A 17537-nucleotide genomic window follows, 5' to 3' on the forward strand; every position below is an offset into this window, starting at 1 on the left:
GCAGGGTGATATGAATATAGTTCTCTCAGACCTTTTTTTGCAGGAGACTGTTAAATGTCACGGTCTACTCTTTTGTTTCATAGGCCTATTGGTGCGGTTGTTAGATGAACGCCAAACACTAATTTTTTTGTACACTTACAACAGCTTACCTTCATACAAAGATATTCAGTTGAAAAACTTATAAAGTTGATGTAGAAAATGACCTTCGAATGGTGACCAAAATGCATAAAGCTGAGCTGCATGTCTTTTAAATTCTGCTGAATCACACTCAAGAAGATGAATTGTTTTTTAAGGAAAGATATCATGCTTGCAAAAGTTTCATGCATTTGCAAGTTGCTATCCATAAAACTGGGCACCACACTCGACATGTACACTCGGTCATCGTGGATGAAAAAAACGTTTTTTTAACATGTTAATATCTTATTTTAATGTGAAACCATTGACCTTCCGATTCAATTGTATAAAGTAGCTCCAGCAGAAGGATACGGTGAAGCGCAGTTGTTAGTCGTACCAGACTAACCAGAGTTTGACAGTTTACTTATTTAGTTCATTGGCCGCTATGGAGAAGAGCAGTCAAATGCGAGAGAGATTAATCATTGATAAAAAGAAAAAAATAATAAGTTGGGTAACAGTTGAACAATTTATCACACCAACTTGTGATATGATGGCTACGCCCCTGCGACTGAAGTCTGCGCACTGGAGTCACAAACATACGCACAGTTTTTAACTCTGTGGTATCATCAGCAAGGCTTATTGCCACATTGAAAATCAACTCGAACATTTCTACCGTGAAGATGTCCACAGGCACAGAAGGAGAAACTTTGTGCTTCTTTGTCAATGGAAAAAAGGTAGGTTTGTCCATTGTTTATCTTTTCCTTTTATTTTTTTTAGTCCCAGTGTATTGTGTTGGATTTATAAATGCATTCACTGCTCACTTCATTAAGTACACCTGTACAACCTAACAAGATCCCTCCTTTTGACCCTAATACGTGCACAAGGTGCACACAACTTAGTATTATATTAGCTTTGAAAATGCATTTTGGGCAGTTGTAACTTTAAACGTTACAATTGTAAATGCAATAGGTAAATAAAACATACACATCTGGATAGCTGTACAGTAGGTAGAAATTCGCTCGTGTCATTTCAACTAAACTTTCTTTAGAGGACTTTAAAAACAACCATTAAGTAGGTTTAAGTAACTTAAGTAGCTTAAGTAACAACATAAAAACAGTAAACACAACAAAACAGTAAAACAATGCCAAGTCTCAAGGAATAAAAATTTCTTGTAGCGAGTTCTAAAAATGGACAGAGAGGGGGCTTGCCTACCATTCAGTGGTAGAGAGGTCATTCCCTTTGATGTTTCTTGTTTGCCGTCACGCCAATGATTAAACAGACAACAATATTGTGAAGGGAGGCTCTCTTTATCCAGCTTCCTCCCACATGTACAGTACATGTGGGAGTCAAATGTGTACAAAAAGCAAATATTTCAAAACTATTACCGTATATCAAATTATTACACCAAAAATACAAATATGTTACACCCCTCAAAAAACACACACAAAAATATGAGAAACAAAAATAGATAGAAATATGCAATATTATAAGTATCCAGACAATTTTAATAACCTTTTTTGTTAGAAATATATTCACAGTACAGGCAGTGGTCACATTTAAGCGTAACTTTAAAATATAAGCAGAACATAAGTAACAACAATTTATCACTTTGCCAACATCAGATCAGCCTACTGACTTTTCTCAGAAATATATTTACAAAAGTTAAATAAGTTTATATATGTGTTTATATGTTGGCCAGCGTGTTGGGCACCATATAGTGTAGTTAAAAGTGCTATATAAAAAGCAGCCCATTTATCATTTACCAACAAAGACAAATACAGTTTAAAAAAATTTTTTATTCACAATAAATAGTCGGAGATCTTTTTTTTACTGGAGAGCTCAGTATTGTTCATTCAGTAATTTTACCGATTTGACATGTCATCATCATTGCGCGCTCTCTTTTTTTTCTTCTTTTTTTTCCTTTTGTATGTGGGTGAGAATGTGTATGTGCATGTGCGTGTGTGTGTGCGTGCGTGCGTGAGAGTGTGTATTCATTAGTTCACCAAAAACCTATTAAAAATCCCATACTGTTCACCTAAACCGAATACTTCAGAGTCGAGAGGTTGTCAGGAGACCCGAGGAAGGATCAAAGAAAAGAAAGGAAAGTGAAATCCAGCACCAACCAGACATTACCTACTTACTACCCACCGGGTTACCAACCAGAGTCTTTCACCAACCTCAGAAACATTTAAATTCCAACAATATTGTCATTCTGAGCATGTATTTGTTTTTCTTCTTGGGGGTCTCTTGTTTTTCCCAGAGCTGTGTGCATGCATGCTTGCATGTACAGCAAGTACAAAATAATTGACAAAATAAAAAATGTCAGCTTGCATTTTTCATGCCTTTTCTCCCCTTCCACGAAGTTGTATTCTTGCAATTGTAGAAGCGTGAAAGTGACTTGACTTGTGCAATCAACAGGTGACAGAGAAACATGTTGATCCTGAGACCACGCTATTGTCCTTCCTCAGGCTGAAGTGTATCCTTCTATACTGCATGCACAGATTACAACTAGATTACTGTATGCGATAAAATTGTTCATGTTACAAATCATGCGTTTGTCTTCCACATGTTAATGATTATTGCTACTTGACCATGACGGGAAGTGAGGCTGACCGGGACCAAATACGGTTGCGGTGGAGGAGGCTGCGGGGCCTGCACAGTGATGGTTTCACGCTATCGACCTGCCAACAAAACCTTTTGGTATCCTTCAAAATGAGACTGTCTTCCGCTACTTTTGTTCTATAGCCAAATAACATTTGGTTCATAATTTAAGTTCTCATGGTTGGTACAATTTGCTGCATACTACACTGAATACTGATAATTAATATGTGTTAATTGCAGCGTCGAGATGCAGATCAAGGTAAAACATTCTAAGAGAGGACAAAGGTGAAATACACTTGCCAAATTCAATCAGACTTTGGACATGACACCTCAGTTTGGATTAGTATTGCAACATAACCATAAAAATAGGCTTGAAGAAAAAAAAAGATGATGTACAATAATAGGGTACAATGACAGATAAAACTATTGAATGCAATGTCTGAACTGAAATGCTGTTAAATTACTTGAATTCGATTTTTGAAATGTAGCATTTGAGACATGAAGTTGGAATGGTTTGAATTGGCAAAGAAAAGTGGAAGGAGGTGATTAGTATGTAAAATCTATCTGAATTTAGGGGATTTTAGTGTCAAACAAACAGTGAATTTTACTATAAAAGTGGGCACTTTTCTGAATGGGGCAAAACATTTTACATCACATTCATTAAATTGAATAGGTGGAAAATGTGCAATTCTGGAATGTGTGAACTACTACCCGGCCAAATGCCCTGAATTTTGTGAATCATTTTATGTCGGAATTGAGAATTATGTTAGAGAATTGGAAGGAGTAGAACAATGAAAAGAATAATGATACATTTGTTGGGGTAGGTTAACATACAGTTGGTGTGAATTTTATTCAGCAGTGACAGGACTAATGATTTTTCTCTAATTGAAATCACTCACACAAATGGAAACTTTAGGACAGTGGTGTCCAACCTAAGGTCAGAGGACTGTGTGTGGTTCGCAGTTTTACTAGTAGGCAGCATGAAAATTTGAGGGTATTAAAAAAGAAGTGGGGTTGTGACACCCACATGCCCCCAGGGGTGTTGCCACAGTTACCTTATTAACTCATTCACTGCCAATGACGGTTATAGATGTCAAAAAATCATTTTAACTATTTCTATTAGTTTAAAAAAAAAATCTACTTTTGTTAACAAGAGTATGAAAACCTAGATTTTTTAAAATTGTACATTTAGAACAGGTATAAAATTTATGATTAATCGTGAGTTAACTATTGAAGTCATGCGATTAATTATTAGTAAATGATGCCCCTAATTTTTTAAATAATCATCTCGTCAGGCAATACATTTTTTTTAATTGTTATTAATCGCATGACTTCACTAGTTAACTCGCAATTAATCACAAATTTTATATCTGTTCTAAATGTACATTTCCATAGTCTTGTTAACAAAAGAAATAGTTCAAATGAATTTTTGACGTTTATAGCCGTCAATGGCAGTGAATGAGTTAAGCAGTATACATACATTTTATGAGACACTATTAAGATGAACACAGTAACGCAAGACAGTAAGCCCTATTTAACACTTATCTGTATGAGTCGAAATACCTTTACAATCACATCAAGTCATTACTCTGCCAACGCCTGCCTGCTTCCACTCTGCCAGCTTCATGGAGCCGCCATCACCACAGTGGAAGGCATCGGTAGCACTAAAACCAGGATCCACCCGGTCCAGGTCTGGCCTCGATGCCGCATGTGATAACTTAATGTACAATCATGGTAGCATCTCTTTGTTGTGTAGTGATGTTTTGAGTTGGCTCACTTCGAGTGTGATCATTGGGCTTATAGGCTACAGATCAACCTTGAACTTGGTAAACTGTTAAAGAAAGGGAAAAAAAGAAAATTGAGATAATGCACCAGGAGACTCCAAGCTTACCTTAAAATTATACAGAAAGATCCTAGGCTGCTTTCGAAACAACTACCGGTAGTTCATCAGCGCTACTGCAGGGCCACAAAATATGTCCAAACATTTGCGTATAATTGACCCATTGAAATGCATTTGGGAAAATTTGACTTTTTGTAACACCCCCCCCCCCCAAAAAAAAAAACAATGCTTCAAAAATGCTAATAAACTTCCAATATGTGTTTTTCACAAAATACTAACATTAGTAGAAGAAGAAAAAAATCCCAGCAAAGACATTTTTGAGAACAAAAAAGTGAACTCTTTTTGTGCCACCAGTTGCCAGAGAGTCTTACTTTGAGTAAATGAAGTTCCTCAACAATGCAACTGCAAATAGGCGAATTTGCAAATGCACAGATTCACTGTCCCGTACAACCTGTAACAACACATTCGAACAGAATGGCCAACTCAATATAGAGAGTAGCGACTGTATCGTGTGGGTTGGGAGTGATTCTGAATCTGAACACAGGCCATCAGCATTGCATGATGCGTTTCCAGGAGCGAATAGCGAAAGCACACGGCTCACAGTGCGGCTTCTGCACGCCGGGTATGGTGATGTCCATGTACACCCTCCTTCGGAATAACCCTCAGCCCAGCATGGAGGACATCACTCAGGCACTAGCCGGTATACTTCTTGACTGACATTAATGACGTATATTGTGCTTAACATGTTTCATTTGACTTTTGCCCTCATGGTTCAGGTAATCTGTGCCGCTGCACTGGCTATCGTGCAATCATAGATGGCTGCAGGACCTTCTGTCAGGTATGTCTGCTACCGTCCAAGTGAATTCATAGAAGAAGAAAAAATTGTAGGTAAACATTGAAACTGAGAAAGTGTTTCATCCAAGCAGGAGGCCAACTGCTGTCAACTCAACGGAGGCACAAACTGTGGCAGTGAGAAAGAAAAAAAGGATGTCAGTTGATGTGGTGACCTTTCGCTGACATTTCTTTTCATGGCATTTCCCATGAAAAACCGTTTGAAATGATTTCACTTGAAAAATGTCATGACATCCCTTGAAGCTAGCGTGATGAATTCTTTATTCATCCTTGGCATGTTTTACAGGAAACTCCTTTGTTGTTTGATAAGTCTGAGTTCCTACCCTTGGACCAAACACAAGACCTGATCTTTCCCCCAGAACTGATAGTAAGTATCTTCACACACAAAGAGTTCCATTGTGGACGAGTGGCTGCATTAGAATCTCCGCTTGAGTGGAGTTTGCATGCTCCAGGTTCTCTGGCTTCCTCCCACATTCTAAAACCATACCTCTGAAGCTAATTGAAAACTCTACGTTGTCTATAGGTTTTTCTTTACGAACCATGCAATTGGCTAGTCCGGGGTGTACCCTGCTTACCTGGATATATGTAGAGAGTGATGGGCCTCTCAACTGGCCTGATATATTCTTGTCCCCAGCTGATGGCGGAGGCCTCCAGCCCACGGACCCTCACTTTTCGTGGGGAGAGGATCACATGCGTGTCCCCTGTCCTGCTGGAGGAGCTGGTCCAGCTGAAGACCAGCAACCCGGAAGCTCCGCTGATCATGGGGAACACTAATATAGGTCTAAACGAAAATACCATCATCTGAGGATTCAACAAGCTAAGAAGAATCTTCTGTGCGTGTGCTGACTTCTGTATTCTGTTTTAAAGGTCCAGATGTTAAATTTAAGGGCGTTGTGCATCCATTGATGATTTCTCCTATCCGAGTCTTGGAGCTGTTTGAGGTGACGGAGACGAAACACGGTGGGTGATATCCATTAGACTTTGCTTTTCCAGCCAATGATAGTTCACGTCACTAGTCCTTGGTTCCTTGCAGGTGTTTGGGTGGGAACGGGCTTCACCCTCACAGAAGTCTGGGCTATTTTGAAGAAGATGTGCCATCAGCTTCCAGAGGACAAGACGGAGCTGTTCAGAGCGCTGATCCAACAGCTGGGGAATCTGGGGAGCCAGCAGATCCGTAATGTTGCCGTAAGTATACAACTTTCACCCACATGAATATGCTTGGGGGTTACTGAACAACAGGAAGAACCATGTGACAAACGTTTTGCTTTTTTAGACTCTTGGAGGAAACATCATGAGTGCATATCCAAACTCAGACCTGAACCCAATTCTGGCTGCTGGGAATTGCAGCGTGAGCACCATCTGCTGTGGTGAGATTCTGACAACTGGACCTTCGGACACTTTAGCTGATCTGTTCTGGCTGACATGTATTTCTATTGTCCCTCACCAGGAGGACGGCGAGAGATTCCTCTCAATCAGGAATTCTTTGTGACATTTGGAAAAACGGTGCTGAAGCCAGAGGAAATCGTTGTCTCTGTGTTGATCCCTTTTTCCAGAAAGGTGCAAATGTTTCCTTTGAGAATACCTAAAAAGTAGACACATTGAATTCAGCATAAAATATATGGTCCCATGCCATGTTTGTACTGCAGGGAGAGCTTGTTCGAGCATTTCGCCAGGCTCCAAGAAAGGAGAGTGCCTTTGCCACAGTAACAACGGGAATGCGAGTGTTGTTTTCTGAAGGATTCAGAGTAGTGGAGGATGTCAGCATATACTTTGGTGGTGTAGGACCGACAATAGCCAAAGCCACCAAAACCTGCGCCACTATAATTGCACGGTCAGCCATGTTTGATTTGGGACCACAAAATAAAGCAGCAATAATACCATACACATATATAATCAAATAATTATTATTCTTTATTATTGTTTTCTGATCTTTTTCTATAATTTAAACTATTTTGGCCAGTCAGCAAGTGTTCTTGAGGAAGTTCCACGTTTAAGAGTGTATTTATTTAATGGTGCCAATCTATGGATGAATCTTCTTCAGACCTTGGAATGATGAAACCCTCGACCGGGCTTATGACATGCTGATGAAGGAATTTGACCTCTCTCCATCCATTCCGGGAGGAAAAGCGGAATTTCGTCGCTCTCTGACTGTTAGCTTCCTCTTCAAATTCAACCTAGAAGTCCTGCAGAACCTCAGGAAGATGGTAATCGCTTGCCTCAAGGTCTATCGGGTTTACATTGCGGAAGTTTTAAATAATTGTATTTTCGCAGAATGTGATTAAAGACGTTGTTGTGGAGAAGATGGAGCCACTGCCCAGAGAAATCCAGCTGAGCAAGCAGGAGTTCCAGGTATGGTTTGGCGACATGACCCAAAAGCCTTGTCGAGGTGTTGGAGGAGTTGAGCTGGGTTTCAACCGTGTAGCAATAAGATCGTTATAATGTGAATAACATAAGCAATGAAGAGGGTGAGTCACAGACGGGAGCCTTGAAGCATACTGATGAATGGTGAATGATTTCGATGGAATGAACTGAGACAAATTAGGATTTAAACGAGTGATTTGACATACCATCGGACATGAGTCTATTGAAGAGAATATGGTAGGATATGGTGTTAAAGGTTGTACTCGGATGCAGGGAAAAAATTAGGTTGAGAAACTGACCATTTTTTTAATATAATTTTTGGGTGTTGCTTTTAAGAAAAACAGGTGAAACCATCTTGTAATTTCATTCATTCATTTTAATTTCAGTACGCTTTTCAGGATATTTTACATTCTATATTTTTCTTGTGTTTATTTCAGACAACATATCCCAATTGACATCAATAACAAAGACATAAAGAAAAGTACATATTAAATGTTGAAACAAAATGCCTAAAGGGGCGTGGGAAGAAGATAACTTTTTTTTTCTTTGTTTGATGCAAACCATCATATCTTTAAAACTATTGCTGAATAAAGCTATTGCAATTAAATAGTGTCAGATGTTGTGTAAATATGAATTTAGTTTTAGTTTTGCTGTAATTACAGTAACAAGGTTGCAAATCAAGGCTAATGTTGGAGTTTTTGCTCAAGAGTATATACTAGCTCTAGCTATGGTATTGTCTTTTTCTGATGAGGAACAGGGTTGCATTGTTGGATTGAGTGACACTCATAGAATAAATGACTTAATTTAGGTCTAGGGCCTACCCACAATTAAAACAATTAGCTTGATGATGTCATTTTTTCTGAGTCATGTAGCTCAAATAAATATTTTCAGAGCATTTTTTTTTAAAATAAAGTGTGTGTTATAAAATATTATGCTTTATTAATTAAAAGGAAGACATTTAAACAAAATCCTACACTAAAAACAGTTGACTTGTTATATTTTGGAATAAGGGATGGTGGGAAAAATTTTTTTTTTAGGTTATGCTCAAGAGCTATTTCGGATTCTAGATAATGGTTAGCATTCACTTTTATGACAGCTGCTATTACATTTCTTAGCATAACTATAATTTACACAACAAATGCATTATGTGTCTGTATTTTGCACTTGGATTATTTGTAATGTAATAAAGGGGACAGACAATGCAACCCAATTCTGGAATACCAATTCTGCTTCCAGGTCAGATTTTTATACCTTTCATTTCTCTTGGTCATATACTGTAAAACAATGGATACCTGTTCTTCAGCATGTGTCTGCTGGCCAAAGCGACCAGGACCCCGTGGGCCGCCCCGTCATCCATAGCTCTGCCATAAACCAGGCTACGGGCGAAGCAATTTACTGCGATGACCTCCCACAGACAGATGGCGAGCTTTTCTTGGCTCTGGTCACCAGTTCACGGGCGCATGCTAAGATCACGTGAGGAAAACAATCCTGGACATTTTCCCATCTTCCTCCTGCTTCACACAGTTTTGTCTTCTTTTTTTTAAAGGAATGTGGACGTGAGTAGCGCGCTGCTACTTCCAGGTGTTTTTGATGTCATCACCGCAAAAGATATTCCTGGGAAGAAAACTCATGTCATTTTAGGTTATGATGAAGAATTCCTCGCTCAGACACAGGTAAATAACAGGTGCCCACAGGCGTACTAAACAGTGGGCGGTTTGTGAATACTGCATATAGTTTGGGAATGAGTGGATTAGCGTTTGATTCAAAACATGTCAGAAATAGGCAGAAAGATTGTCAGCTGATATCAACTTCCGTCCAACTAACTAGCCTCTCATACACAACAGGGCTGCCCCCTGTCGCATGCAGGGGGGAAAGGAAAGGAAAAAAACAGCAGAGGGCGTGCACGAGAGAGGTGGACTCTTAACTGACAGTTGCGACATCCAATTAGCGCACAGAAACAACAGCGCCGTTTCAAACATTGACAGACCCCGTTTTTCATTGATACTTTTTCTTAGAGTGAGAAATTAAAGTTAAAGTTGCAATATATAATTTTTTTCCCCAAAAAAATAACTTTACAGTAAGCCTTTTATTTGACCATTTATGCCTGAAATGCCTTCTAATTAGTAGATTAACACCTGAGCTTTTCACAATGGGTACTCCTGCAAGCCTCTGGCCAATATTTTTCAGACTAAAATCTGGTTAGATATATATATATTTTTTCCACTCACACAAACATGCACGCAGACAAACATGGTCTCCCAGGCGGGGAAGCGAACCCACGCCAACCTGCATCCAAGGCAAGTGACAGTTCCACTCCCACCTAGAGCCCGGAATCGGGTTAGAATTTCCCGCGCCCTATCTGCGGATGTGCCTTAAAGTGCGTGGCGTGTATGTGAGGAACGGTATATGCAGTTTCATTTTTGTATCAGCAGGTAGCAGTAGCGATTCGAAATGGAATATTCTACGTTCAGTAGCTTTAAACTGAGAGCGGGAGAGAGGGAGTAATTGCATCATTCTCACGGTCAATGCGTGACTGTTGACAGCCCTGTGTTATCCTTGAATGTCGTTTTGCTTAAAACTCATAAGTAATTGGTTTGCTGTCATGGAGGACTGAGTAAATCAGAACATGTTAACGTTTAAAAAGCTGAAATAACAGGATTTGGTCTTCTTCAAATAAACATTCTTGCTTCAAATTCTATTTTGCTTATATGTGCGATCAGCTTTTTTCTTTGGCCTCTAATTGAATGTGAAAAGATTTCCCTTTACTCACAAAAACTGGCTGCCTTCAGAAATGATGGCTACTTCCCTGCATGTTCACATACTGCTTCTGTGTATGTGTCCAGGTGTCATGCATCGGTCAGATAGTGTGTGCTGTCTTGGCGGACAGTAGAGCTCATGCCAAAAGAGGCGCGTTAGCGGTGAACATCAGTTATGAAGACCTGCCAGAACCCATTTTTACTATTGAGGTGTGTTTACAGTAACCTCTTTCGAAAGCATTACAGCATCTAATTGACGGTGAAACTGAGCCAAGTGCTCCGCCTCACTGTGAAACAGGACGCCATCAAGAGGTCATCCTACTTCGAGCCAAGGAGGAAGATCGAGAGAGGAAACGTGGAAGAGGCCTTCAAAAGTGTTGATCTGGTTCATGAAGGTAAACGGCGTTCCACCTCTGGGCAGTAAATGACTTCTAAATGTCAACCTTAATTGGATTTTTGTTCAGGGATGATCCATATTGGCGGCCAGGAGCATTTCTACATGGAGACCCAGAGCATGCTGGTTATACCAGTGGGAGAGCATGCAGAGTTTAAAATTTATGCATCTTCTCAGGCACCGACATCACTTCAGGTGTACTTTAAATCTGTCTGCCATGCATTTCCTCCCTCACAACATCAACTCATATTTCCTGTCTTTAGATCGCTGTCTCCGAGACGTTGGCCATCCCAGCCAACCGAGTTAGCTGTCATGTCAAGAGACTGGGTGGAGGATTTGGAGGGAAAGTCGTTAAAACCACCATATTGGCTTGTATCACTTCTGTAGCTGCATGGAAGTAGGTCTTCATACATCAAAAACACACAAAAGAATGGATGTTCTTTAAGTCAAGAACATCACCAAAAAGGTTTGATGTTTTCCTCTTAGGAGTAATCGTCCTGTCCGCTGCGTTCTGGAACGAGGTGAGGACATGCTGATTACTGGCGGAAGACATCCAGCGCTGGGAAAGTACAAGGTATTGGACACATTTGCTGAAAACTGAAGCCTGGTGAAGTTTAGCTGCTTGTAAGCAAGGGTCTTTCTTTTAGGTTGGCTTCCAGAAAGATGGAAGGATCCTGGCGGCAGACTTCCAAATTTGGACCAATGCTGGCAACACAGTTGATGAATCCATCTTTGTACGTAGCATTAGTTCACTCCTAACCCAATTTCAACCAAGCAGTTTAATTCAGCTTAGTTTACATTTGCACATTTTGACAATACACATTTTCACAAAAAAAATACCAAAAAAGGATTAATATTGGTTAACAGAGAATATTCCAATAAGTGTGACAACAGGAATGAAATGGAGAAAAACACAAAATATGGCTTTAAATAAAGCTTAAATTCTTGTAATAAGCAAACACGTCAAAAAGGTAACAATGTTGGTTGTAAACATTCTTATTCATTGTTGCGCTCCTATAGCGTCCCAGTAATGATTATGATGGATTGAGCTACATGAATCAAGTTTACGAACAAAAAAATGAAATTATCTGTACCGCTCAGTGACAATGTTTTGAATGCAATACTCAAATGAGTCAGACCCAGATGTTGCTGATCTTGCAGGTGGCGGAGAAGATCCTGCTTCATCTAGATAACGCCTACAACATTCCAAATCTGCGTGGCCGAGCTGCCGCCTGCAGAACCAACCTGCCATCCAACACCTCCTTCAGAGGCTTTGGGGTGCCTCAGGGTGTCTGCATTGTAGAGAACTTGATCAACGATGTGGGGCTAGTGCTACAGTGTCCTGCACACCAGGTCAAATTATAAAATTGCATGTTCACAGTAGCATCTTGACTTACGAGTTCCCCAATGAACAACTTTTCGAGTTACGAGCCGTCCGTCATTCGATTTTTTTTGCTTTGCGCTGCAAGCAAAAATGCTACAATATAATGCATAACACCATGGATAGTAACAAAACTAACACTGATATTGTGGTAGTTCAAAACTTTCAACAACTGACATTGGAGTACAATTGGTGCGCAACAAATTTGGAATGTGCATATAATATGTACAGACGTATTCACCGGCTCTGAAGCTTGTAGCGGTCTCCTCATGTTTTATCATCAAAACCCATATGTACGTCAGGGTCATAATAATCTGGGATTTTTTACTTTAAATTTTTGAAGAAAAAAATTTGTGTTGTGCTTTTATTTTGACATGTTAAAATGGCAGGGAGGCAGGGATGAGTTGAACAGGTGAAACAGTCTGAAACGTTTTTTGAAACTGGAGGTAATAACAAAGAAAATCTATTATTTTGAAAATATTATGGGAGTCATGATGAGCAAAACTATTGGAACGGTTTGAATTGATCAGAAATTGTACAAATTAGAGGGAAAACAAAAAAAGGCGTAATTTCTGTCTTTTATTTTGAAATTTTGGAAAGAATTGTGGTAGGAGTGAGCAAAACGTTTTTAAAAAAAGTTGGAACGGTTGGAATTGGTAAAAAATGTGTATTAGTGGGTGAAACTAAATAAACCTTAATTTTCGACTTTTACTTTCAAATTTTGACAAAAAATCGTGGTAAGGATGAACTGAATAGTTTGAAGTTGGAATGGTTTATTAAATGAAATTTTGAAAAAAAAAAACATTGTGGAAATTAGAGGTAATAACAAACAAACAAAATTAATGTTGGGCATTTATTTTGAAATTTTGGAAAATAGTTTTACATTATTTTTATTATTTCACACATTTTTGGTTCTGAATGGATTAATGGCTTTTTCATTCACTGATTTTGTTCATACTGAATCAAAAATTCAATTCGGGGTAAAGTAATAACATTTGCTTTAATTTGTTTATTCCAAAATAAAAAGTTACTTGGATGTAACTTTTTTATTTGGCATGGTAAAAATAAATGTATTTGGTTTATATTAAATTGAAAATGATGCTTTCAACCAAATCCTTACTATAACAAGTAAACCTAAAAAATTCAGCTGTAAGAAATTACAGCATTTTTTTTGTTTAGTCCAATAAAACACATTTTTTCAGTGTTCCTTTCGATGAAAAAGGCTGACTTTAAATGCGAGTGATTTGGCACTGCAGTGTATATGACTCAAAGGTCTAAACAATGCATTATTGATAGGTTCGGGAGATCAACATGTACAAGGGGCTGTCACTCACCCCCTACAAGGTGGAATTCAGTCCAGAGAACTTGCTGCGTTGCTGGGACGAATGTAAGGCCAAGTCAGACTTCTGTGATCGCCGGATTGCTGTGGACACGTTCAACCAGCAGAACCGCTGGAAGAAGAGGGGGCTCGCCATCATCCCCATCAAATATGGCATAGCATTTTCGGAGGGTGTCATGAATCAAGTAAGTTGTTACTGTTGATGCGTTGTCTCCCAAAACAATGTGGAACATGTTCTGTGTATTTAGGCTGCTGCTCTAGTGAATATCTATCAGGATGGATCTGTTCTGGTTGCTCATGGCGGAACAGAGATGGGTCAAGGAGTCCATACCAAAATGCAACAGGTAGGGAGTTGATGGCTAAACAGCAGAAATTTCGGAATATTCTCTCTATGCTTGCTTGCGGGCAGGTGGCGAGCCGGGAACTTCACATCCCAACGTCAAAAATATACATCAATGAAACCAACACCAGCACAGTTCCCAACACGTTTCTCACTGCCGCCTCCTTTGGCACCGATTCCAATGGCATGGCTGTTAAGGTCTAGTCCCTTTTCCTACTTTTTATTCCTTACTAAACTAACACACTAAGGGTTGGATTTCAGATTTAAATAATTTAGACGTAGGGTCCCCCCATGGACGATGCAGTATGCAACTGCGCATGGAGTGGCGGCGGCCCTGACCCTTTACTGTTGTTTTAATTCAACTCTCGGTGATCTCGGTATGGTTCCAAGTGCACTGCAGAGCCATGTGACATGACAACCATCCTACCTCAGTCCTCTGCAACTTATATATGAGCTAATGTTGACCCTAAATAGCTCATCTTTTGTATTCTGTGATGCAACATTCGCTTAAAGAATATATTTTTGATTAACCTTTTTTAATGCAGAAAAAAAGTCAAGTCATCTTTATGTGAACGTAAAGAACATCCTGTTCATTTTTAACAGGCCATTCACATCTCTGTTCAATTTACCACTGATTCATGCACAGCCCTACATCATACTACACAGTATTTAATATGTTCATTATTTCTTTCTTTAGAAAGCCTGCCAGACACTTTACCAGCGACTGCAGCCAATCCGACAGAAGAACCCGAAAGGAACTTGGGAGAGTTGGGTGGGATCAGATGAAAAATGTGATTGATGCAGGCTGTGTCACACACACACAACAACTTTAAAGTACTTCATGACTTTCTCTGCAGGTCACCGAAGCCGTTATGGAGAAGATCAGTTTGTCTGCTACTGGATTTCACAGGTAAGCCTCTAACATATCATCCATTTATCATCTTTGAAATGCGACTATCAGATGTGACATTTTTAAAGATACACAACAGTACAGTACATTTACACACTGTTAGAGAAAACCAAGCCAATTTTAGGAGGCCAAAATGTATGATCTATGGTGCTAGTGGGAGACCATATGTGAGTAAATATATACAAAGCTTCAGATATACTGTAACATCGCTCAAATTAAGTGAAAATAATTGGTCTGCCGTAGTTGTAGAAATAATTCAGTGCCTTAGGAGTGGCACTATTTACTTCCAGAGCTGTTAGCTAGCCCCTTATTGTACTAGCTGCTAGCAGGTCGAAGCTAGCGAGGATTCCGAAGTAGCAATTGTTAGAGTAGACAATATTAAGTATTGTACTCTTTGCGTGTTCAATTAACTGAATGGTGAGATTCTGTTGAAGAAGTTCCTTTGCAAAGGTATTAATTACCAGAAGCTTCTGATCGCACAAATGAAGTCACCCAAGCAGTGCTCTGTTCAAATGTGTTCCTTCTCTCCAGCCCACATCATTATTTATTCACAAAGAGGGTTCATAAAAAGGTCAGCCCACAACACACCTGGTTACAACTGAATGAATACAAGAGAATCCGTTCCCATGGGTATAAATCAGATTAGAAAAAATACAATAATAATAAGCCTGACTCCCTTCCGACACAGCAGAATCCCAGCCCTCCCATTAGATAACGAATGAATAGACAGACCCGTTGCTCTTTCTCATGAAAGTAACACAGATAAAAATATAGGTCTATTCATACAGCCATACTGAGTTAACATAATTATACCTACATCTATACAGCTATAACTAATAACAAAATGGTTAAAATGTAAAATAAAACAGTAAAAATGTATACAAAGTTATCATTATACAAGAAGTGAATTATTCGTTTTAGCTTTAATCTACTGGAAACTGGGTTACAGCGCAAGTTATGGGGTAAATTTCCATGAATTTAGAATAAATAAATCAGCTCCATGTAAAACTTGGTGTATTTCTTTACAGTAGATTATCTTTTGTTTTATAAAGTTAGTCCTACAGTGCTGTTTTTCTTCATTAGTAAAAATGCAACAAAAAATTTGATTTTTGATGGCCTAAAACATTTTAATTGAGTGATGAAATAAGATTCCAATTTGAATTACAGTCCGGAACAAATCAAACAACTGTGCATTCGAACATACTGCCTTCCGCGTTTACAGGGGTCCAGACAGCTACATGGACTGGGAGAAGATGGAGGGTCAGCCCTACCCTTACTACACAAATGGGGTCTGCTGTAGTGAGGTGGAGGTGGACTGCCTAACAGGAGACTACAGGGTCTGTTAAGCACCGAGTATCACTCTGTTGCTATGTAGCAGACACTCACGTGTTGTCTTTTGGTCCTGGTAGACTGTGAGGACAAACATTGTGGTTGATGTTGGCCAAAGCTTGAACCCGTCCGTGGACATTGGCCAGGTGAGGCTGCCCAAGACTTGAAGCAACCCAGACCGGCCTGTTGTTGTTTTTCCTAAAGAGTAATGCAATTTATTATAGTTTGTAAAGTACCAATAATTTATTTTGTCGCAAATTGCCTCATACAGATAGAAGGCGCATTCATGCAAGGTTTGGGGCTATACACAATGGAGGAGTTAAAGTTTTCCCCCTGCGGCCTCCTGTACACTCGCGGTCCATCTCAGTACAAGATCCCTGCTGTGTGCGACATGCCGCTGAGCTTTAACATCTATCTCCTATCTGACTGCTACAATCCCCATGCTGTCTACTCCTCCAAGGTCAGAGGTTGTGCTGAACAGGTATATGTTTATTGGTGAACTGTCTGTTTTTATTCCTTTTCTGTTATCTATTCAGGGTATCGGCGAACCCATCCTGTTTTTGGGAAGCACAGTGTTCTTTGCAATTAAAGATGCTGTTGCAGCAGCACGCAAAGAGGTCGGCCTTACAGGTTCATTTTCATTGGACAGCCCAGCTACTGCGGAGAGGATTAGCCTTGCGTGTGCATCACCCTTAACCCAGGGGTGAAGCTGTCTTCTTAATATACAGGGTGATTAAAACAACTACTTGAAATAGTTGTGTTTTACTTGTGTGTTTGTTCTTTCATAAATGAGAATTGAATCTGTATTTTTTTGTTCCAATATCAAAACAAGCTGAAGAAACAATTGTCATTAATTTTGTACTGTTTTCAATAATGATTTATACTCTTTTTTGTTTGTTTGTTTGTTTGTTTGTTTGTTTGTTTGTTTGGTTGGTTGGACTTTCAGAATCAAGACAACAAAACAGGATGTCTCCAACCCTGGGCCATAAAAAGCTTAGTCATCTAACGTAACTGTGGAACAAGTTGCTAAGTCTCTGATTATTAGAATATGTACTCTGCTTACTTTTCGTTTAAATGTGACTATTATATGCTGTCTGCGATTGGCTGGCAACCAGTTCAGGGTGTACCCCGCCTACTGCTCGAAGCCAGCTGGGATAGGCTCCAGCTCTCCTTGTGAGAACAAGCGGTTAAGAAAATGGATGGATATTATATGCTGTTTTGACGCTTCAATATGATACAAATAAAAATTTGTGAAAATCCTTGTGCTTATCTACATCAACATGAACAATGAGAAGGTGTGTGTCAGCCTAAACCCAATAG

General features: G+C 39.4%; 1 protein-coding gene across 3 annotated transcripts; it reads left to right on the forward strand.

The window, feature by feature from the left end:
* The first annotated feature begins 651 nt into the window (after positions 1 to 651).
* Positions 652 to 17476, forward strand: aox6 (aldehyde oxidase 6). 3 transcript variants are annotated; one of them, XM_086070115.1, is made up of 35 exons: positions 654 to 848; positions 2533 to 2590; positions 2718 to 2814; positions 4297 to 4405; positions 5129 to 5255; positions 5332 to 5393; positions 5482 to 5544; positions 5694 to 5774; positions 6042 to 6186; positions 6275 to 6367; positions 6441 to 6592; positions 6681 to 6774; positions 6855 to 6964; positions 7054 to 7238; positions 7449 to 7611; positions 7679 to 7756; positions 9072 to 9241; positions 9315 to 9441; positions 10612 to 10734; positions 10823 to 10919; positions 10989 to 11113; positions 11182 to 11315; positions 11405 to 11492; positions 11566 to 11652; positions 12080 to 12271; positions 13596 to 13823; positions 13887 to 13982; positions 14048 to 14176; positions 14676 to 14750; positions 14836 to 14888; positions 16111 to 16225; positions 16298 to 16363; positions 16489 to 16677; positions 16754 to 16946; positions 17164 to 17476. In XM_086070115.1, exons 1-34 carry the CDS (start codon positions 795 to 797, stop codon positions 16922 to 16924), a joined length of 3936 nt encoding a protein of 1311 aa, XP_085926241.1. In that variant the 5' UTR covers positions 654 to 794; the 3' UTR covers positions 16925 to 16946; positions 17164 to 17476. The 3 variants fall into 3 exon arrangements, 2 of the variants coding, with proteins under 2 accessions (XP_085926241.1, XP_085926240.1); XM_086070114.1 differs by having other exon boundaries at positions 16754 to 17476; XR_015094248.1 differs by lacking the exons at positions 16754 to 16946; positions 17164 to 17476 and having other exon boundaries at positions 652 to 848; positions 14676 to 14769; positions 16489 to 16571.
* The last annotated feature ends 61 nt before the right edge of the window (positions 17477 to 17537 follow it).

This window comes from Leptonotus elevatus, chromosome 2 (assembly GCF_054856555.1).
Source record: "Leptonotus elevatus isolate MCC_2025b chromosome 2, RoL_Lele_1.0, whole genome shotgun sequence".
Taxonomy (NCBI): Eukaryota; Metazoa; Chordata; class Actinopteri; order Syngnathiformes; family Syngnathidae; genus Leptonotus; species Leptonotus elevatus.

What these genes read in the sequence shown, in the direction of transcription:
- aox6 (XM_086070114.1), top strand. Translation starts at nt 795, where the DNA reads ATGTCCACAGGCACAGAAGGAGAAACTTTGTGCTTCTTTGTCAATGGA. An exon ending in GGTGACGGAGACGAAACACG is followed by an intron (nt 6,368 to 6,440) that starts GTGGGTGATATC and finishes GGTTCCTTGCAG; the next exon opens with GTGTTTGGGTGGGAACGGGC. An exon ending in TCTGCTACTGGATTTCACAG is followed by an intron (nt 14,889 to 16,110) that starts GTAAGCCTCTAA and finishes CCGCGTTTACAG; the next exon opens with GGGTCCAGACAGCTACATGG.